At 51.8% G+C, this 21378-nt stretch overlaps 1 protein-coding gene across 2 annotated transcripts; it reads right to left on the bottom strand.

The window, feature by feature from the left end:
* Positions 1-8603: 8603 nt before the first annotated feature.
* Positions 8604-13912, bottom strand: LOC308061953 (uncharacterized protein). Of its 2 annotated transcripts, XM_080382699.1 has the most exons (6): positions 12039-13912; positions 11269-11445; positions 10657-10812; positions 9632-10180; positions 9349-9402; positions 8604-9093 (listed from the first exon to the last, which is right to left on the bottom strand). In XM_080382699.1, the coding sequence occupies exons 1-6, from the start codon at positions 12552-12554 to the stop codon at positions 9076-9078; spliced, it is 1470 nt and encodes a 489-aa protein (XP_080238825.1). In that variant the 5' UTR covers positions 12555-13912; the 3' UTR covers positions 8604-9075. The 2 variants fall into 2 exon arrangements, 1 of the variants encoding a protein (XP_080238825.1); XR_013927398.1 differs by having other exon boundaries at positions 9349-10180.
* Positions 13913-21378: the final 7466 nt, after the last annotated feature.

Raw genomic sequence — 21378 nt, 5'->3', positions numbered from 1 at the left:
AAGCCCAAACAGCCTGCCAGACTGTGATATATCTGGGCTTTGAGATTTCAAAAGGACAACGACAATTAGGAAAAGATCGCAAAGAAGCTATTTGTGGTATACCTGAGCCGAGAAATATTCATGAACTCAGAGCATTTTTGGGAATGACTGGGTGGTGTCATCTTTGGATTATGAACTATGGGCTAATAGCTAAACCGCTGTATGAGGCCCAAAAGAATTCTCCCTTTGTATGGGGCCCACCACAGCAAAGGCTTTTGTAGAGTTAAAACGTGCCTTAATGTCTGCACCTGCTTTGGGACTTTTGGATTTAACCAAAGATTTTCAGTTGTTTGTTCACGAAAGGCAACACCTGGCACTGGGAGTGTTAACTCAGAAGATAGGAAGCTGGAAATGACCAGTCGGATATTTCTCTAAACAACTGGACACAGTGAGTAAAGGGTGGCCAAACTGCCTTCGAGCAGTGACAGCGACAGTGATGCTCATACAAGAAGCTCGGAAATTGACTTTGGGAAGAACAATAACAGTCTATGTCCCACACATGGTGATAACTGTTTTAGAACAAAAGGGGGGACACTGGCTGTCTCCGAGCCAAATGACGCAGTACCAGGTAGTACTGACTGAACAAGATGATGTGACTTTAAAGACAACTAACCTGGTAAATCCTGCAGTGTTTTTAAGTTCCATACAGGAAGAAGGACAACTGGAACATGACTGCTTGGCTACCATCGGGTATGTTTACTCCAGTCGTCAAGACTTGAAGGATGTACCATTGGAGCGATCAGACTGGGAATTGTATACTGATGGAAGCAGCTTTATGGAACAAGGAGTCCGATACGCTGGATATGCGGTAACAACAGATACTACAGTTATAGAAGCAGGAGCATTGGCGAGTACTACATCAGCCCAGAAAGCGGAACTTATTGTCTTGATTCAAGCCCTAGAATTAAGTAAAGACAAGAAAGTAAATATCTGGACAGATTCAAAATATGCCTTTGGGGTAGTGCATGTCCATGGGGCTTTGTGGAAAGAAAGAGGGCTATTGTCCTCTCAAGGATCAAACATTAAGCATCAAAAGGAAATTATACAATTATTGCAAGCAGTTCAAAAGCCAGATCAAGTAGCAATCATGCACTGTAAGGCACATCACATTGGGAATACAAAAATAATAGCTGGGAATAATTCAGCTGATAAAACAGCAAAAAAAAAAAAAAAAAAAAAAAAAAAAAAAAAAAAAGGTAGCAAAGAAACAAGCATTGCAAATGGCAATAATTCCTTCTAAAACAGTAACCCTTCCTAGGGAAAAACAGAGATATTCAGAGGAAGATGACAAATTGGGTCAGTTATTAAATGCTAAGAAAAACTTAGCTGGATGGTGGATAACTCCTAATGGACAGGTAGTAATTCCACCTCTGGTGATGAGAGAGATAATTCAAACGAGACATCAAGAATGCCACTGGGGGGCAGAAGCCTTAGTAACATCTTTACGAAAGCAGGTAATACCAGATAAGATGTTGGGAATAGCTAAAACGGTAACTGCAAAGTGTGAAGTATGTTTGAAAAATAATCCAGTGATTAAGAAAAAGGTTCAAATGGGTAGACTGAAATCTGGTACAGAACCTGGAGATTATTGGCAAGTAGATTTTTCAGAGTTACCTAGACAAAATGGGTACCGGTACATCCTGGTAAGGGTTGATACTTTTACAGGATGGCCAGAAGCCCTTCCCTGTCGCACCACACGAGCAAAAAGAGGTTGTGAAGTGGTTATTACAAGAAATAATTCCGAGATTTGGAGTTTCTATTGGAATTTCCTCTGACAGAGGTCCACACTTTGTTGCTGAAGTAGTCCAAAGTGTTAGCAAAGTATTGGGTATTAATTGGGATTTGCATGCGTCTTGGAGACCGCAATCTAGTGGAAAAGTGGAGAGGATGAAGCAAACTTTGAAACGACGAGTAAGTAAGATTTGTCAAGAAACCAGTCTAAAGTGGCCTCAGGCACTTTCATTGGCATTATTATGAGTCAGGGTACAGCCAAAGAGTGGAACCTCAGTCAGTCTTTATGAATTATTATATGGAAAACCATATGAGTCTCTAGAACCAAATCTAAACATACATGTAAAAGGAAAACAAGATGTGTGTATAACTATTTGCTTTTTCTAAGGAAAACTTTGGATGCAGTAATTTGGAATAGACCTTTACCCCTGGAAAATTCAGTGCATGATTTCCAACCAGGAGACTATGTCTGTGTGAAGACCTGGACCTCCGAACCTTTGCAGGAGCGCTGGAGAGGACCTTTCCAGATACTGTTAACCACTTTTACAGCTGTCAAGATAGCAGAATCAGATGCTTGGATACATTATACTCGAGTGAAGAAAGCACCTACTCCATGGAAGATTGTCAATCGTGACCCAGAGACCTTAAAATTGACACTGAAACATGTCTAATTTTTATATTGGATTTTATTTTGGTCGGTAGTGTTGGTGGGATCATGGGCTGGCTTGGTGGACAGGAACAAAAGACAAGTAGAAACAGAACAAGTGATTGAAATTCCCAAACAAATGGCTGAGGAAAATGTCATGGTAGGATTGACTAAAGAATTTGCCAATTTACAAAATATCACGCGGATCACTGCTTTGCTGCGGGCATTCTGGGCGAGCGGGAGTCAGATTCAAATACTCATGGAGTTCAAGATCTGATCCGTTTATTGTACAAACCAGGTACACTTTTATAAGGCACTCTATAAGCGTGTGATAATATGATTGGCTATTTTACAAGCGTATAATAATATGATTGGTTAACAATTGTTTATTGGCAAGATTTCTGTTTCTACTTTTTCAGGCACGTAGGCTCTTTTCTGCTGTTTCCCAGCTCCTCTTATCGCGTCCTGCTGGCCCTGGTTTTGTGCAAGCACCTGCAATTTGTTCCTCCCTCTTCATTCCACTGTTCTGATCGTGCCCTCGTCTTATTTCTTCAGTATTTTTCCACTTGCTTCAAAGTTCAGTATACTCATTCAATACAGCAAAAGCCCCAACACCTCCCCCTTTCTTTTTAAATACAGCATTAATACTGCATTCCACACAACTTTGGAAACATTGTAAAAGACAAGGCACTAAAAGTAACAAAAGAATAACAAACAACAATATCAACACAGCAAGAGCCCCAACACCTCCCCCTTTCTTTTTAAATACAGCATTAATACAAAAGGCAAGGCACTAAAAGTAACAAAAGAATAACAAACAACAATATAGACAGACCTTGTTTCAGTAAATCCCTCAATCACCCTCCAATGCCCAAAGAAGCAAACCACGCATCTATACCTGAAGAACCTTTTTTTAACTTGATGTATACGATCTCTTAACTCCTCCAGCTGTCGGTGGATACTTCGTCCCATTTTCCCTCTCTCCTCAGAAACAACATTAATTGCAGGAGAGTGTTATGAAACCCAAGGGCGATTTTTCACAGGGCTTACTCCTTCCATTTCCCATTTTACAATTTTAATTACTTTTTCTCCGGTCGCCTTAGCCACCCAAGGTCGGAAACACGGATAGAGCTCCTTGTTTATATTGCACTCAAACGCATGTCTCAAGCACTCTTGCACTCACACTCAGTCAAAATAATTAAGCTATACACTGAAAATCAAAATGCGCATCTCAATCACACCATTCACACTCTCCGGGCAGCCCTCAGTCACACAAGCAGTATGTTATACGGTACCGTGCACTTATGTACAACTTTTAGGAACACTGACAGTTCACAAAGCATGCATTTCAATGAACAATTGCCAAAAAACAAACAACAAACAAAAAACACATTTTTCCTGGTCTTAAGCAGAGTGTTAAGTTTTCCGCTATTTGCTACGAATTACCAGAATATTATTATTTTTCAACATACATTTCATAACTCCGAGTTTTGAACATGTAACAAGACAACACATAGAACAAACAAGACACAGAGCGCTATTTCAGTTGTTACATTCTAGGAATTCCCCAATTCTTAAGACAACCTAAAGGAAGTTTTTAGCTTCCCCCCCCCCCCCTTTTTTTTTTTTTTCTTTTTTTTTTTTTTTTTTTCTTTCCTCCTGGGGACTGCGCTGCGCACCGGACGTCTCCGTGTGTCTCACCAGCCGCCCCGTTACTAAACATACCGTTTTATCCGCGGATCCAGGGGTTCTCTTCTGCTCCCGGGTGAAGAGCTGAGAAGAGGAGGCTCCTCCGAGAAAATCTCCTGGGGCGCGCCTAGGAGCGTCCGCTCCGCAGCTGGTCCCTCAGCCGAGCAGAAATCCTCCTGCCTGGCTCGCCAAAACTGACGTGCGGAATTTGACTCTATAACTCGAAAGTTATAAAGTAGGTATGTTTATTGCGCGCAGATGCACGGGGGATCGCTCCTCCACAAGCGTGCATACCCGAAGTGACGAACCATCCCACATTTATACAATGAAACAAATACAATGAAACAAATGAATATTCAATTAACGCCTATACATATTCGTTACCTAAACCCCGCTTCGTATGTTAATTAGCTTATCAGTCCTTTGCCTGGAATGTGGTGGTCTTGCAGGTTTGTAGGTGATTCATGTTCTTGTGACCATCCGATCTTCTTCAGCAAGGAAACTTAGCACTCCCTCCCTCTAGATAGCATTGGAATATCTCTCATCCTTTTCTCATTCTTTTTTTTTTTTTTTTTTTTTTTTTTTTTAAATAGCCCCTTTTGTTAGAGGAAGAAGGGCAGGCGTCTCCTCAAAACTGTCGTGCGAGCCAAAGTCTTTACCCCCTTAGTCCCGACTTGCACAGATTCCCACAAGTCCTCTCCCACTTTCTTCCATGTTTCATTATTATATACATCTTGCGTAGAAGCAAGGAAACCACGGCGGCGACTCCAACATAGCAGATCAATTACTGCCTGCCGTGAGACTGGCGTTTCAGTTTTCTCTGCCAGTTTCATCAAACTGTCTACGATTGCTTTTTCCACCACTGATGCAGTGATTCCCATCCTGCTTAAATTTCCTGACTCACCGGTCAGCCGTGCACGTTCCGCCTTTCTTCGGGCGCCCAGCTCTCTCTCCGCTGGCAGCAGGATCCTCGCCGGCTCCGCAGCTTGTAACACGATCCTTAATGAATCCTCCTGACTTTTTGACCGATCCACCCGTCGGGGTCACCAGATGCTGCGGGCATTCTGGGCGAGCGGGAGTCAGATTCAAATACTCATGGAGTTCAAGATCTGATCCGTTTATTGTACAAACCAGGTACACTTTTATAAGGCACTCTATAAGCGTGTGATAATATGATTGGCTATTTTACAAGCGTATAATAATAAGATTGGTTAACAATTGTTTATTGGCAAGATTTCTGTTTCTACTTTTTCAGGCACGTAGGCTCTTTTCTGCTGTTTCCCAGCTCCTCTTATCGCGTCCTGCTGGCCCTGGTTTTGTGCAAGCACCTGCAATTTGTTCCTCCCTCTTCATTCCACTGTTCTGATCGTGCCCTCGTCTTATTTCTTCAGTATTTTTCCACTTGCTTCAAAGTTCAGTATAATCATTCAATACAGCAAAAGCCCCAACACTGCTTGTTTGCCGATAACTAGGGCAGTAGGTGAATCTATTCGATGGGGAATTTTAACCATGAATCTGACCAATCTGGAATGTAAAAATGAGACCACCTATTGTGAACAGAGGCCAGTAACTCAACGGTATGAACAAGTAAAGGTTATCAGAAAACAGTGGAAGTCGCCAGGTAAAGAAACAGATTGTAAAAAACTATTGAATTATGATTTTATAACAGGATCCCGACCTAGTGCCATAGCTTGAGTTCTTTTTCCTGGGGGTCCAAATCCCCAGTTAGGATGGTGTTCTTGTGATGAACAACTTAAAACCAATGCGAGCAGAAGTATCATGAAATGGAAGTGTAACAAAACTGGCCAAGGTACCCAATTAGTAGAACAATGGGACTCTATATGGTCTATGTCCATATTTTCCCATTTTCAGTATATGGCAAGAACTTCTTGGTGTTTGACCTGGGATGGAAAAGTTTTTTCAGTATTACCCTGGGCCAATGATAGGTCAGCTTCATCGGGAGAAGGAAAATAAAATAGTGCCGTGGTGGAAATGCGAGAAAGTGTATGATTGCAGTAATGCAGACTTAGCAATCCAAAGAATTCCTCCGTTGGCCACTGCTTTGAAATATGGTTGTTTCTGTCGAGGTCTTAAGAATATTTTCAATTTAACCAGCACTTTTACAGTTAGAAAAGGAACTTTGTTTAGTTGCAGAAAAACTACCATTCGAAGTCCAGGACATTTAGTTTGGGCATTAAGCGGTGGAACCTGGACAACACATTTACCATTAGATGGTAAGGTGAAACAAATTACTTTAGGCATGCCAACATTGTGTCCAGTTTGGAAGAAATCACCGTTTAAAGGATCTTTAGAGAATTTAGAATTGAAAGGAATAAAGAGATCTGAGATAAATGATGATATTTGGAATGAACCATCTACAGGAGTGAAAACTGGCTGGGCACTTGAATCACTTTTAAATCCTATAGCTTCATATAGAAACAGAGCATGGCTCTATCAGTTAAGTGGTCAAGTGGAAAAATTAGCAAACGTTACCAAAAAGGGGTTTAAGGAATTGAATATACAATTACAGGCGACCTCCAGAATGACTTTACAAAATAGAATGGCATTAGATATGCTCCTACTTAAAGAACATGGAGTATGTGGATATCTCAAGGGTAAGATGGGCCACTGTCGTATCCACATTTCAAATGTCACACAAGATGTGGAACATGATTTGGATTTATTAGATAAAATTGAAAAAGAAACAGAATCAATTCAAGAAGATATGTCAGAAGACTGGTTAGGGAAAATTTTTAACAAACTGGGATGGAATTTGAGCTCTTGGATACAGTGCATCATCAAAACGTTGTTTCTGTTACTAATTGTAATTCTGATGATCGTGCTAGTCTATGCATGTTTGAAGAAACAGTTTACCAACAGAATTTCAGTCAATCGTATGAGAGAAGTACCAACTATTCCATCAAGACATAGTCCACCACCAAAATATGTTGAAACAAATGATATGTAAATAATGTGAAAGTATTGAAAAATGATTTTCAACACTTTCAAAGGGGGGAAATGTTATACATTTGCTAATAAGCTAAGATTGATTGACTTTATTTGATTGATTATTTGATTTTATAAAATTATTTTATAGAATAGAAAGACAGAAGGATAAGAAATCTATTTTAATGAAACTTATAGTTGCACAGCAAAAGCTGCTATGAGATCCTCTCTACATCCCCTACCACAGCTAGAAGAATGGGCTAGAACCATTGTTAAAACTTTGGTAATAACTTTAGGGTTTGAAAGGTTTCTTTGTATTTGACCAGTCTTCTGTATGTAGAAGGTGTATTGAAATGTCAGAATATGAGATGAATGGAAACTGGGGAGAGTCGCCTGGAACAGCTTGTGGTTACCTGCCAAGAAACCGTGAACTTTAGTAAAAGGTAATTCCGGCAGGGGGAGATCGCGACCACCGACTCATATACCACCTACCCAAATCGTACCCCAGACCCATTTCTAGACCTTTCTAAGCTCTACTGTGCAGAATCGGATATAGGAGGAGAATATGTTAATGCTTTACGGGAAATATCATGGTTATGCATGCATACTTAATGAATATGTATGAATAAGTTCTATATATGGTGTCTAATTTTGAGACTTGGTGTGCGTTGATCGTGAGAGGACTCGCTCACGCACCCGGCCGTCAATAAAGAAGTCTCTGCTTATCTACATCACATTGGTGTCGATAGGTTCTTCATTCCGAGATTTCGGTAACACAGGGAGCTCCTTCCCTTCCGAGCAGGAGGAGATGGGCTGTGCTGTGGGGGTGTCACGGCCTGGGGTGGGCTGCCCCAGGGCTGGGCAGTCTCTGGAGGCTCTCAAACCCCGCCTGGCCGTGACCCTGAGCGGCCGGCTCCTGGGGGAGCTGCTTTCGCAGGGCCTTGGGCTGGATGGTCTCCAGAGGTCCCTGCCAGCCCTGACCCGTCTGATTCTGCCGCTCTGTGCGGAGGCGCGGGGCCGGCCCGCGGCGCTGAGGGGCGGTGGGGCCGCAGGGGCAGCGGGGTCGGGAAGGCGGTGGCGTGGGCTCTGAGGGGCCGGTGTGCGGGACAGCCGGGAGCGGGCAGCCCGGCGGGCAGCGGGAGCGCCCTTCGGCCGGCCTCTGTGCCGCCACAGGCTCACCGCCCCGGCCATAGGTGGCCAAAGACTGTTGCCGTGCATGCCCGGGGCATCGTGGAGGGGCTGCTGGCTGCCCGCAGGTGGTCTCCCCTTTGGAGACTGGTCAAAGGCTTGGGCTTTGTTTGTTGGGCTTTGTTGATGGCTCAACAGAGGGCTTGGTTTTGCAGTGTGCCCCCTTACTGCTGCTCTGGTGACGTGCTGGGCAGCAGTGGCTGCAGGGCAGGTGGGGACAAGTGGCATGGGCAGGAGACAGAGCTGCCCATCCTGCTGGGGACATGGAGGGGCCTGTGCTGCTGGAGCCAGAGCATCGGCGGCTTGGTAGCCCCTGGGCTCAGCCACGTCAGCCCCAGGCAGTGCAGGCTGCTCAGACAGTGGGTGGCAGAAAAAGTCATTTATTGCGGCAGCGTGGCCCTGGAGAGGGGAAGGAAGGCATTGCTTTCAAGTTCTGCTTCGGCTCCACCTTGGGCTTCTCCCCTCTGCTTCACAGCCCAGTGGAGCAGCTGGCACTTTATGGCAAAGGCGAAGCATGAGGGCACGTCTTTGCCCTGGACCACTGGAAAGAGCAGTTGTCCTGCTGCTCTCCAGAGGACGCCAGCTCCTCTGGGGCTGAGGTGTCTTCTTCCCTGTTAGCCTTCAGGAAGAGAAGCCTGCAGAGCATCCTCGGGCTGGGGCTGCTGCTTCGTCTCTGCCTGAGCAGAGCCCTCGCTGGGGGTCGAGTGCCACCTCCCCCATGTCCTTGGCAGCCATAAGCGCAGTAATCATAGGTTAAACCACCCCTTACAGCCTTCGTCATCAAAGGATGAGGAATGTCTGAGTTGCCAGGGAGGAGACCAGGGGGCTGGTGTCTTTCATTGCGCCTTTAAGCACTGTGGGGACAAAGCAGCAGAGGTGAGGTGACAGCCCTGTGTCCCCTCCAGGCAGGGCGCACTGCACCCTGTGATTGCCAGGGCCAGGAGGCAGCCAGGGGACAGGTGGCTCGGCTGGAAGCTGCTTCTCAGGAATAGCCCCCTGCAGAAACACCCCGTCCCCCCTAGGCACGCTGGGAGCAGATCCCCCCTTGCCCAGGTTGCGGGGGGGAGCTCCGTGCTAGCTCCTTCCTCCTCCCCACTGCCCTCGCTCACCATGTCGGATGTACTCCAGGTACCACTGCTCACGCACGCACCGCCCAACGAGCCCTGGAGCAACACAGTGTGTCAAGGATGCTGCTGCCGCTCAGAGACCCTTGCAGCCAGCCCACCTGGCTGCGCGGTCCCCCCGGGAGGGCTGACCCCGGAGTGCAGCATCAGGGAGGGGATGGATGAGCCTCCTGCCAGCCCCACCTGTGCAGGCAGGGGCAGGAGGGGGTGAAGGGGTGCCCCATAGGTCCTGTGCTGGGACACAGGGACCCTGGGAGTCATGGCTCACCGATGAACCTGACAGCCTCCCATCGCAGGGGCTCCTGCCAGCTGTGCAGGTAATGCAGGCTCTGGCGCAGGTAGGCCATGGCCCTGCTCCTCTTCTTGGCCAGCTGGAGAGAGGAGAAGGGTGCAGGGTGGGCGCAGAGGTGCCCCCGCGTTTGGCCATCCCTCCACCCAGGGCCATCCCCCTTCCCCCCAGCAGGACATCCCCAGCTCCCCACTGTGTGGCACCGGGGTTCAGAGGGAGCATCAGGCTCCCAGGGATGCAGGGCTGCCACCCTAGTGGCAGGGTCCCCTTGGGGACCCCAGGGGCAAAGACAATGTGGAGCTGAGCCTGCTCCAGGAGGGTGTGTGCAGCCAAGGGGGCACAGCCCTCCATCCCCCCTCCCTCCCCGCAGGGCACAGGGCAGGGCTTGCCCGGGGAAGATCCCAGGGGTGTTGGGGCTCTGCTTACCAGGCACTCGCTGATCCTCCATGCCTGCCCGGTCTCAGCCATGTGCGCCAGCTGCCTCCACTTCAGGAACAGGCCAGCACTGCGGAGGGCTTCCTGGGAGGCCTGGTGAGCAACAGAGATGCCACCACCACCATTGAGGGCACAGGACCCTGTGTCCTCCCTCTTGGCGGGGCTCAGAACCTCTTCTATCCCATGCCAGGAAGACACTCCAGCTGGGAATTGGTGCTGTCACCATGCTCAGCACCCCGGGGAAGAGAAGGACAATCACCCTCTCTGACTGGAAGGCCGTCAGGGCTTCAGTGCTTTGGCCCTGGTGGCCCCAGGCTGTTGTGGAGCTGTAGCTCAGTCTCTGGGGCTGCAGGACCCATGGCAGGGGCTGTGCGGAGGGAGCTGGGTGGGAAAGGGACCCACCTCCCCGTCCATCTGGGCAGCAGCAGGAGAAGGGCAGCAGTGGGCAGGGAGGGGGTCTCTGCCTGGCCCTAGGGACTCAGCAAGCTAGACCTCCCAGTGGCACACATTTGAAGGGTCCAGTGTCAGCATTGCCGGGCCCAAAGGACCGGTCAGGCTAAGAATCCCACCTTGGCCACACTTTTGTTCTGATCGTGCAGGTGCAAGAGCAGTGGCAGCAGGCTGCTCCACACCTTCTTCTTCATCTTCTTCTTTTCAGCGCCCACCACGAGCCACATCACGCTTTGGAAGAGGTGGATGGATTTCTCCCGCACAGTGTCCAAATGCTGGGGAAGGAGGGGAGGAGGACCTCAGCCCCAAGCGCAAGCCCGTGGCAAGCGAGGGGCTGACGTGGAGGTGAACTTCCCCCAGATGGCTGCAGGCAGCCCTGCTCCATAAGGGAGTGCATGAGCCGTGGCATGCAGAATGTCTGTGCAGAGGGGCTGGGGGCCGGAGAGGGAGACCCTGTGGAGGACTGGGGGATGCTGCCAGGGCAGGGTGCACATTGGTGTTGCTCAGCACACCGGCTGCTGTCCTGCCACCCCCGTCCGCCCTGCGGCAAGCAGGCCGAGCCAGGGTGAGTCCACGCTGGGGGTTTGGGGTGCAGCACGGAGTCACCGAGGGCAGCGACAGTGGCTGGGGGCTGCAGGGCAAAGCATCCTCCTGCAGAGCATGGGGGCTGCGGTGGGAGACGCGAACGAGGTGCTCAATGAGGGGAGCATGGGGCTCTCCGCCAGCCTTACGTTGTCAAAGAGTGGCTGGAGCTTGTCAGCCAGCGCCGGGGCAATGAGGCTGGGCTTCTTCCCCGCCGGAAGCTGGAGCATGTTGTCAAGCACGGAGAGGGCCACGGCGCTGTCGTCACTGTCATCAGCCTGCAGCCGCTCCATGACGTACGGCAGCAGGACAAGGGTTTTCCTTGCCTATGTGAGACACGCCACCTCATTTTTGTAAAGCGGCAAGCGACCGCAGGGCTGAAAACCCTCCCCGTGAGCACTGGCCTCCCCGCTGGCTTCTCAGCAGGCAGCATGGGTTACGAGGGCAAGCGCCTGGCAGACAGGGCTCCCTGGCACGGCCATGGGAAGAGCAGGGTGCGCAGGGGGAGGACAGACAGCTCTGGCTCCTTGCCAGACCCTCGGCTGCCCCCGTTTGCAACAGACCCCCTGAGCAGCCTGGTGGGTGACCAGCGCTGCTTGGAAAGCTGCGCGAGCTGCCAGCAGGCCCTGCGTTTCATCGCGGGGCTCATCACCCCACGGCCACGCTCTGCAGACCCCACACTCGGGCTGGTGGCTCTGCTGCCATCATCCCTGCTGGGACGTGCTGGCAGTGGGACCCTGTTCCCCTCGGCACTGCTGCCTCTCCCCTTGCCATGGGGCAGTGGGCCAGGGACGCGGGAGAGCTGGCTGCAGCTGGCTCAGCTCCCCATGCCCACAAAAGCCCAAGCCGCCACGTTACCTACCACCCACAGCTCTGCCATGGGCTGTTGTCCTGGCTGCCCCAGCTGCCCCCTACTCACTGTGTCAGGCCTCTCGGTGAGCCTGAGGATGGCCCTGAGCACCAGGGTGGGCATCCCCAGGCACTGGCTCTGCAGATACATGGGGAAGATTGCCAGGGCACAGTCCAGCTCTTCACTGAGGTCAGTGCAGCCCACCATCTGAAACACACGCAACGGGAGCTGGAGAGGTGCAGCGCTGGCTCCAGCCATCAGCTCAGGCAGGGCAAGGACACCGGGGCAAGGCCAAGCCTGAATGGAGGCAGCAGGGACTGCGGAGAGCCCCCGTGCCCCACACCGCACTGGTTGCTCGCCTGGCTCCTCCATGGTACCAGCCAGAGCCCACCTGCTGCCCCAGCTCCCGCTGCAGCAGCGGGCATGGGAGAACTGAGCATCGGAGGGAGCTTGGAGCAGTGCCATCAGGCTCACCTCAACAAAGAAGACCATGGCGACCATCTCCCAGGAGGGGTTCTCCACAGAGAGGAGCTCTGCCAGATGGCGGAAGATGGTGGAGCGCAGGGATCTTGGGGTGTTCATCATCTCCCTGGAAGGGGGAAGGAAGCACTGTCAGGCCTGAGCCAGGCGGGCACATCTCTGGGGGTCGCACCAGTCTGGTCATCACTGGACTGCAGCACTTCCTCCAAGCAGTGGGGACCCCCTGCCATCAGCCCCAAGGGAGGGGGTGGTGTGGGGTGCACAGTCCCCCAGGAGTGTGGAGAAGGGGCTCTCACCTGGCCACGATGCGCACTCCCAGGAGGTGGGTCTGGGCACTGAGCAGCATGTCCCAGCCACCCTGCGCCTCGATGGCCAGCATGTGGCTCTCAAGGCCCATCCTGCAGAGCAGCACCGTCATGGCCTGCACCACAGACCTGCACGAGGAGAAATGCTCAGCTCCCACCGGGACCCCTGGCTTGGCTCCAGGTGGCTGGCAGGGACGAGCGGACAGGGATGGCGCACCTGATAGGAGTAATCAGACCCTGTTGGTGGCCCGTCCAGAAGATTAGCACCTCCTCTGGCGTCAGCTCTGTGGTGAATGACACTTGGAAAAGCAGTGCCAGGAAAAGCCGGGGGAAAATGTCTTCCACGTCCCGTGGGCAGCTGGACTGCAGGAGGATCTTGCTTATGGTGCTGGCTGCCTGCAGAAGACACCAGACACGGACATCTCGCTGACCCCTGGGGAGGCCAAGGCTTGGGGCGGGCATGGAAGGGAAGGGGTGGCCCCAGACAGCTGAGAGCAGCCCCGGAGGTCAGTGAGGCCTCATCCAGCAACTCACAGCCAGGGAGAGGACGCGCGGGTTGTCCTTGGTAGAGGCGGAGGTCTTGTGCAGCGACTGGTTCATCATGACGTTGATGAGCTCCTGCAGCACCTTCTTGGCAGCCTGGGGCTCAAAGAGCATCACCGCCCACATGGTCATGGCAACACTGTGGAGAACCAGGGCTCTGTCAGTGGGGACACCCAGGAGTAAGGCCGGCCTGAAGTCCCTAGGGAGGGTATTGGGGCCCCTCTGCCAGGGTGAGAGCAGCCCTAAAGTCTGGTGAGCCCCGTACTAGGTGCATGTTGGGGAGCAGTGCAGCAGGCCGGCCACCACCTCGCTGGGGTGTTTGTCTGCCAGCACGCGCAGGGCCCTGTCCAGGCTGTTGACGGCTACCAGCATCCTGATGGAGGGCAGGTTTGTGTAGATGGCGCGCACGATCTTCAAGACCTGGAGAGGAGACACAGGAGGGAGTGGGGATGTCAGTAGGGTGAGCGCGGCTGTTTCCCCAGCTCCCTCTGGGAGCTGCTTCTGTTCCCGTTGTGGTATGCCAGCTGGAGATGGTGTCAGCGCTGGCCAGGTGCAGAGCCGGGGGAGGAACGGTGCCCCGGGGGGCTGGAGCATCAGCTGTGCTACCCCTGGGCGACTCACCTGCCCCGGCTGGAAGGCAGGGCCCAACACAAGGACATCCACCATGTGGGCAGCCACGCGGATGCTGTAGGTGCTTGGGTCTCTCATGTTGTTGATGGCTAGGAGGATGATGTCTGCCCGGTCAGAGGGACGGAGGTATTTCGTGAACTTCTGCGGCATGAAGGAGAGGAAGGGAGATTTGTCACCTAGAGCATCCCCCAGAGCATCTTGGCTGTGCAGGGAGTGGGACGCAGAGCCAGGCTGCGCTGGGCAGATGGACGGTGGGGGTCAGGGTGCCATGGGGAACCAGAGCTCACTGGAGGCCTTTGCCTCGCCCCTGCTCAGGATCGGCGCAAGCCCCCGCTATCGCCATGCATCAGGTGTCCCTTCGCTCATGCTGATCCCGCCAGCCAGGAGCTGAAGGCCCTTCTTACCAGGAAGATTTCTCTGGCGCCGCTGGTTTGCAAAAGCTGCTGGGGCTGCCTCGCTTGCCAGACCTCCTGGTGCTCCAGCTGCCCTCTGTCATGCGACCGGGGCTGCCTGCCTGGGGAGGAGAAAAACCGGGGTGCTGAGAGAGAGGGTGCAGAGCTGGAGGTGCAGTCTGAGTGCTGGGCAGAAAAGTCACTGGCAAAGGACTGGGACGCCCTGACAGGTCTGGGGAGCAGATACGCAGGGAGGGTCCGGGGCTGTTGTGAGCAGGGCTGAGAGGAAATGGCTCTTCAGACTGCAGGCAGGCAGGCAGGTTGTATGCGGCTTTCTCTGGCCAAGGAGGGTGGCCACTGGCTGCCCATGCTGGGGGGGACCAAGCCCGACACGGCCTCTCTTACTTCTCTGCTTCAGGATGAAGGTGTGCAGGTGATGGAGAGCTTCTGCAGCCTTGTGGCGGGTCCTCTCACGCTTGCAGGTGCAGCAGAGAATGAGGTGCCCCACCAGCAGCCCCAGTATTGCAAACTGATGACTCTTGGAGCACTGGTGTCTGAGGACTATAGTTTGTGCAAAGCAGGAGCAGACCTGGGGGAAGAGAGGCAGTGCAGGCACAAGGTGAGGCCGGTCACAAGGTGAGCCCCAGCTGCTGCCCCAGCCATCTATAGACCAACGGAAAGCTACCGCGCGTACTAATTACCAATAGCATCTTTTAGGTAGAGTTTGGAAAATACGTATGTATAACTAGACTGCATAAATGTTAATCTTGTTCTTCTGAGCTTTGCGCTTGCTTCGTGGAGCATCATCAGCTAAGCCCCAGCTTTGCGCGAATCCGTAATAAAGAAATGCCTGGACTCCGTGCGTCGGATGGCTCTTGCCCAACGGGCGAAGGCGTACACTTTTTGGATAACAGTGTCAGTGGGGAGAGACAGCTGGGAGGGGGCATAGCCCCCGGCACCTTGTGAGCAGGGCATGTGGGCAGAAAGACTGGCCGGGAGGTAGGGGCACAGCCTCGTAGAAGTGGCCACGCATACCTTTGGTCTGATCCTGAGGAAGCCTTGGATGATGTCCAGGGTATTCTCTTCCTCCGTGGGCGCAGCCAAGTCAGAGTGGCACGAATCTGGCGGACACAGAGCAGGCAGGGCTGGGGTCAGGCCGTGGGGAAAGTGCGAGCCCTCCGCCCAGCTCCTGGGGATGTCCCCAGCCCCAGCTCAAGGCTGGGACACTGGTGTCCCCTGCGCGCCCCAGGGGTGAGGGTGCGATGCTGGAGGGCAGCACCAGGAGGGGGGCCCGGTGTGCCTGGGTGAAGGATGCACTGGTACCAGGGGCAGGGAGGGTCCCTGCCCCAGGGATGCTGTGGCAGGGCTGGGTCTTTGGCCGCTGCCCCATGGGAGCCTGGCTGCCAGCCTGGCCGGGGGCTGCGAGTCTGGGGCAGGGCAGGGCAGGGTGAGCAGAGTGGGCAGCCCCCTGCCCACGATGCCCTCACACTCACGCGCATGCAGCAGCGGGAACTTACAATTGTTGGGCTTCAGCCGCGAGCTGGGAGCTGGGGCAGCTCTGTCCTTTTCCTGCCAGGACTGCCTGGGGTGGCTGGCGGGTATCCCCACCATCCTGCGGCAGGGAGAGAGGAAAGGGGTGAAGGGAAGCCTGCAGCACCCGGGGCTGCCCTGCCAGGGGCGGTGGGGCAGAAGTAGCTCTGTTCAGGGGGCTCCTTGCCACCAGCCTGCCCCGACACCTTCCTCCCAGACACTGTGGGGGCAGCACCGGGTGACACGGCATGTCACAAAGTGCCCCACTGTGACCCTTCCTGATGCCCCAGGGCCCCACTGACCGCTCCTTGCCCCAGGGGGTTGGGACTGACTCCCTCTTCCTCCTTCTCCCTCTATGGGGCTGGGGTTCATCTAGACTGGGGGCATGCCACTTGTCGTAGGGACCCCTCTGTCACCTCGCTCCTGGGGCCGCACCCGCTTGTGGCCAGGCTGAGCTGGGGCTCAGCCCCCACACCGTCAGGCACGCTGAGGCTCTTCTCTCTTCCACCTGGGGCTCGGGACAAGGCCTGCGCGGCTCCCCTTGCTCCAAGGCTGGTGGGCACACAGGGACGACAGACGCCCTCCCGTGCGCTCAGCCGCAGCCGCACAGACTGGCACTGCTGGGGTCACTCGGGTTACCCCGGGCACTGTTGCCATGGTGCAGGGCACTGTTCCATCATCCCTTGGCTGGAACCCGGGCGGGGGCGGGGGGAGTCCCCCTGCTCCTCACCCCAGCCCCACTGGGCCCAGCCCAGGCCTGCTGGGCCAACCTGGCGAGGCGAGCTTTAAAGCAAAGGATGCAGGGGGAGGGCTGCAGTGCGGCAATGCTCGTGCCATCACCTGCGACTGGGGCATAAGCCAGGCCAAGCAGAGCAGCGATATGTGTTCCTTAGCTGCCTCCCGAGATGAGTCCCAGAAGGCCAACCGCCTCCAGGCTGTGCATGGCGGCGGTGGATCCTCTTGCACCCCTCCCGGGAGACCTGTGTGCTCGGTCGCCTCTCTGCAATGCCCATACACCAGCACACGCGGCACAGGGGATCACCAGGAAGAATGAAAGATCTGTGTGCGGTCGCAGGGCCATGAGCTCATTGCAGTTACGGAGACATGGCGGGATAGCCTCCACGGCTGGGAGGCTGTCGTGGGTGGCTGTGTGCTTTTTAGAAAAGAGGCCAGCAGGGAGAGGTGGTGGAGTTGCTCTTTGTGTGAGGGAGCAACGGGAAGGTCGCGAGCTCTCCCTTGGGGTGGGTGCAGGACGAGTCCAGAGGTTACGGGTAAAGATGAAGGGGCCCGCCAACACGCGGGATGCCGTTGTAGGTGTTTGCTACGGGCCACCTGATGAGGGAGGGGAAGCCAATGAGGCCTTCTACAGACAATGGCAGGCAGCCTCACGATGCCAGGCCCTGGTTCTCACGGGGGACTTCAGCCTCCCTGCTACCTGCTGGAAAGCCAACCCAGCTAGGCTCACACAGTCCAGGAGGTTCCTGCAGAGCACCGACGGTAACTTTTTGACGCAGGTGGTGGAGGAGCCAACGAGGCAAGCTGTGCTCTCAGACCCGTTCTTCGCAAGCAGAGGGCTGGTTGGGGATGTGAAAGTTGAAGGCAGCCTTGGCCGCAATGACCATGAGATGGCGGAGTTCAGGGTCCTGTGCTGAGGAAGCGAGCCGACAAGTAGGATTGCCGCCCTGGCCTACAGGAGAGCTAACGCTGTCTTCTTCAAGGACCTCCTTGGAGGAATGCCATGGTTGAGGGCTCCAGAAGGTACTTCCCAGTCCAAGAGAGACAAGGAACTACTGGAGAGGGGCCAGCAGAGGGCTACAAAGATGGTGAGGGGACTGGAGCATCTCCCTTAGGAGGACAGGCTGAGAGGGCTGGGCCTGTTCAGCCTGCAGGAGAGAAGACTCAGGGGGGATCTGTCGCATCCCAGCTATGAGGAGGGAGAGAGCGACTCAGACTCGCAAATGCCCTTGCTGTGGGTTGCGCTGAGGTAACACCCGAGGTCCGTACCTAAACATCAACTTTAATGGAACAAACACCCAGTAAACATTGACCCTTTCACAATTATATCCAACCAAGCTATGTGGCTTTAGGAGAAGCTGGGGTAGGCCTTGTATTACTTTAGGAGAAAAAGCTGAGGCGGCGGGGGCGGGACATGGGGCAAGACAGCTAGAGAGAGGGGGAGATCACCACTCCTGGATCCAGCGCCGCAGCTGCCAGCAGGGCTGTTGGACAAAGAGTCCCAGAGGCTTCTAGGTGTGCCTAGTTGGGAGCCCCAGTCCCTGGGCTCCTGGAGCCTTCTCTCGCCCCAGCTGCAGGAGTGGCTGAGGCCAGGCGGCCAGGGGAAGGGCCACCAGCCCCCGTGCCTGGCCAGGCGGCCAGGGGAAGGGCCACCAGCCCCCGTGCCTGTCACTGCCTCCGGCACCTTCCCTCAGGGCGCTGCCTGGGCACTGGGCACCGCACCTGGGCCTCGGCCCGACGGGATCTTATCAACGGGACAAGGGGCAACGGGCACAAACGGCCACACAGGTGTCACAGTTTTGCTAATAAGTTAAGATTGATTGACTTTATTTGATTGATTATTTGATTTTATAAAATTCTTTTATAGAATAGAAAGACAGAAGGATAAGAAATCTATTTTAATGAAACTTATAGTTGCACAGCAAAAGCTGCTATGAGATCCTCTCTACATCCCCTACCACAGCTAGAAGAATGGGCTAGAACCATTGTTAAAACTTTGGTAATAACTTTAGGGTTTGAAAGGTTTCTTTGTATTTGACCACTCTCCTGTATGTAGAAGGTGTATTGAAATGTCAGAATATGAGATGAATGGAAACTGGGGAGAGTCGACTGGAACAGCTTGTGGTTACCTGCCAAGAAACCGTGAACTTTAGTAAAAGGTAATTCCGGCAGGGGGAGATCGCGACCACCGACTCATATACCACCTACCCAAATCGTACCCCAGACCCATTTCTAGACCTTTCTAAGCTCTACTGCGCAGAATCGGATATAGGAGGAGAATATGTTAATGCTTTACGGGAAATATCATGGTTATGCATGCATACTTAATGAATATGTATGAATAAGTTCTATATATGGTGTCTAATTTTGAGACTTGGTGTGCGTTGATCGTGAGAGGACTCGCTCACGCACCCGGCCGTCAATAAAGAAGTCTCTGCTTATCTACATCACATTGGTGTCGATAAGTTCTTCATTCCGAGATTTCGGCAACAGTTTTGGCGACCCAGATGGGACCTCGCCGAAGGAGACCGGAGGAGTCGGGGACCTGATCGGGTCCAGCCGGCACCGAGGATTTCTCCGGGATACCCATTGATCCCCGATCCATAAGGCTCTTCGCGACGTTCCCCGGATTTTTGGTAAGACACTTCTTTTCCTAATTGTAGTTAGTGAGTTAGCGTCCCAGTAAAGTAAGTGCACTAGAGGAAGTGGGTTGGAGTCCCACTGAGTAAGTCTGCCTGTCAGACGCGGTGAAAGCTGTGCAGGGTAGGACTAGGAGTCTGCCCGTAAGACATAAGCGAAAGCTATTGCAGGGTTGGGCAAAAGTGGAAACAAGAGAACCCATATGCTATAGTGTTCTCTAAAGTAGTGCCTCTAACAAGAAGTTAGAAGGGTTTTGTGGGGGTTTTCTTGATACGGAATTTTTTCTTGTATTTGAGTATTGAGAAGAAAATTAAGAAGTGTATAATACTGTGTTTTATGTCTTTGTTTAAAGTAACTGTGGGAAAGTGTGAGTGTGGCTGTAAGGGTGAGACGTGCAATTGAGCACAAAAGCGAGTGTGGAGAGTGGATCCGCGGATCAGAGTGACAGAGTTGAATAATTGTGTATTGTACTGTGAGTGATTATACCAGGGCATCTAAGTTAACTCGGTTGTTTAAAAGTAAAAGCATGGGTAATCTTGCTGTAAATGACAAAATCCCGAAAAATTCTTTGTTGGGATGTTTATTGGCACATTGGGGAAATTTACATGATGATCTGCAAAAGAGCCAGATGATTGAGTATTGTAATAATTTGAGTATTGTAATAATTGGTGGCCTTTGTATATATTGGATGATCAGGAAAAGTGGCCCACGAATGGGACACTGAATTATAACACTATTCTGCAGTTAATGCTGTATTGTAAAAGAGAAGGGAAATGGAATAAAATGCCAAATGTGGATTTGTTCTTGTACTTAAGACAAAGAAAGGATTGGCAGGATGAATGTAAGCTAACTATTAGAGATAATTGGTAATGGCTATAACTTCTGATAATAAGAAAGTGGGAAAAAAAATGTTGTTCCAATTGTGAGATTGGGAGTGGATACAGGAGCGACATTTTCTTTTTATTAAATACCTGCAAAGGAAAAATTGGAACAAAACCAGGCCATTCCTGCAACCCCTGGATTTGAAATTTGGAAATAAGATAACTACACGTGAATTTTTGTATGTACCAGAATGTCCGATACCCTTCTTAGGAAGAGATTTGTTATCCAAATTAAATGCACAAAGTGTTTTTGACGAAGGAGAACTTTTCTTGAAAATACCTGAGTCAAAAACGGGAGAAATCCTGATGATACAAGAAAAAGTAAAGGAACAAGAAATTCCACCGGAGGTGGATTTGGCAGCGATCCCTACTGTATGGGAAACAAATATTCCTGGTAAATCGAAACTAGCAGAACCTGTTAAAATAGATTTGAAGGAAGGCGCGGGAACAGTGAGAACTAAACAATATCCAATCAAATCAGAAGTGAGACAGGAGTTGAAGAAATTGATTGATAAATTTTTGGAGTATAAAATTTTGGAAGAATGTGAATCTGAGTATAATACTCCTGTTCTACCAGTCAGAAAACCCTCGGGTGAATATAGGCTGGTGCAAGACTTGAGAGCAGTAAACTAAATAGTTCAGGATATTTATCCTGTAGTAGCAAACCCTTATACACTGTTAACAGCATTGAGGGAGACTTATCGGTGGTTTACAGTGCTTGATTTAAAAGATGCTTTCTTTTGTATACCTTTGGAAAAGGAAAGTAGAGAACTGTTTGCTTTTGAATGGGAAAATCCTCAAACCGGGCGAAGGATGCAGCTGACACGGACTAGATTACCCCAAGGATTTAAAAACAGTCCAACTATTTTTGGAAATCAGTTAGCAAAGGAACTTGAAACCTGGAAACAGGATAAATCAAGACCTGGGCATTTACTCTTACAATATGTGGATGACATACTGATTGCTACAGAAGAAAGATTTACTTGCATACGGGTGACTATTGACCTCTTGAATTTCCTGGGACTAAATGGGTACAAGGTATCCAGGAAGAAAGCCCAAACAGCCTGCCAGACTGTGATATATCTGGGCTTTGAGATTTCAAAAGGACAACGACAATTAGGAAAAGATCGCAAAGAAGCTATTTGTGGTATACCTGAGCCGAGAAATATTCATGAACTCAGAGCATTTTTGGGAATGACTGGGTGGTGTCATCTTTGGATTATGAACTATGGGCTAATAGCTAAACCGCTGTATGAGGCCCAAAAGAATTCTC

The sequence above is a fragment of the Falco punctatus genome (assembly GCF_963210335.1).
Source record: "Falco punctatus genome assembly, chromosome: 4".
In the NCBI taxonomy this organism is placed as follows: domain Eukaryota; kingdom Metazoa; phylum Chordata; class Aves; order Falconiformes; family Falconidae; genus Falco; species Falco punctatus.
This window is presented reverse-complemented; position numbering and strand designations above follow the sequence as displayed.

Bases quoted from the DNA above. Each gene is read 5' to 3' on its own strand.
- LOC308061953 (XM_080382699.1), bottom strand. From the start codon at position 12,554: ATGATGAACACCCCAAGATCCCTGCGCTCCACCATCTTCCGCCATCTG. The intron at 11,446-12,038 runs GTGAGTAGGGGG...TGTCTCACATAG, and splicing joins TCACCGAGAGGCCTGACACA to GCAAGGAAAACCCTTGTCCT. The intron at 10,813-11,268 runs GTAAGGCTGGCG...CTCCTTCCCCAG, and splicing joins TCCAGCCACTCTTTGACAAC to CATTTGGACACTGTGCGGGA.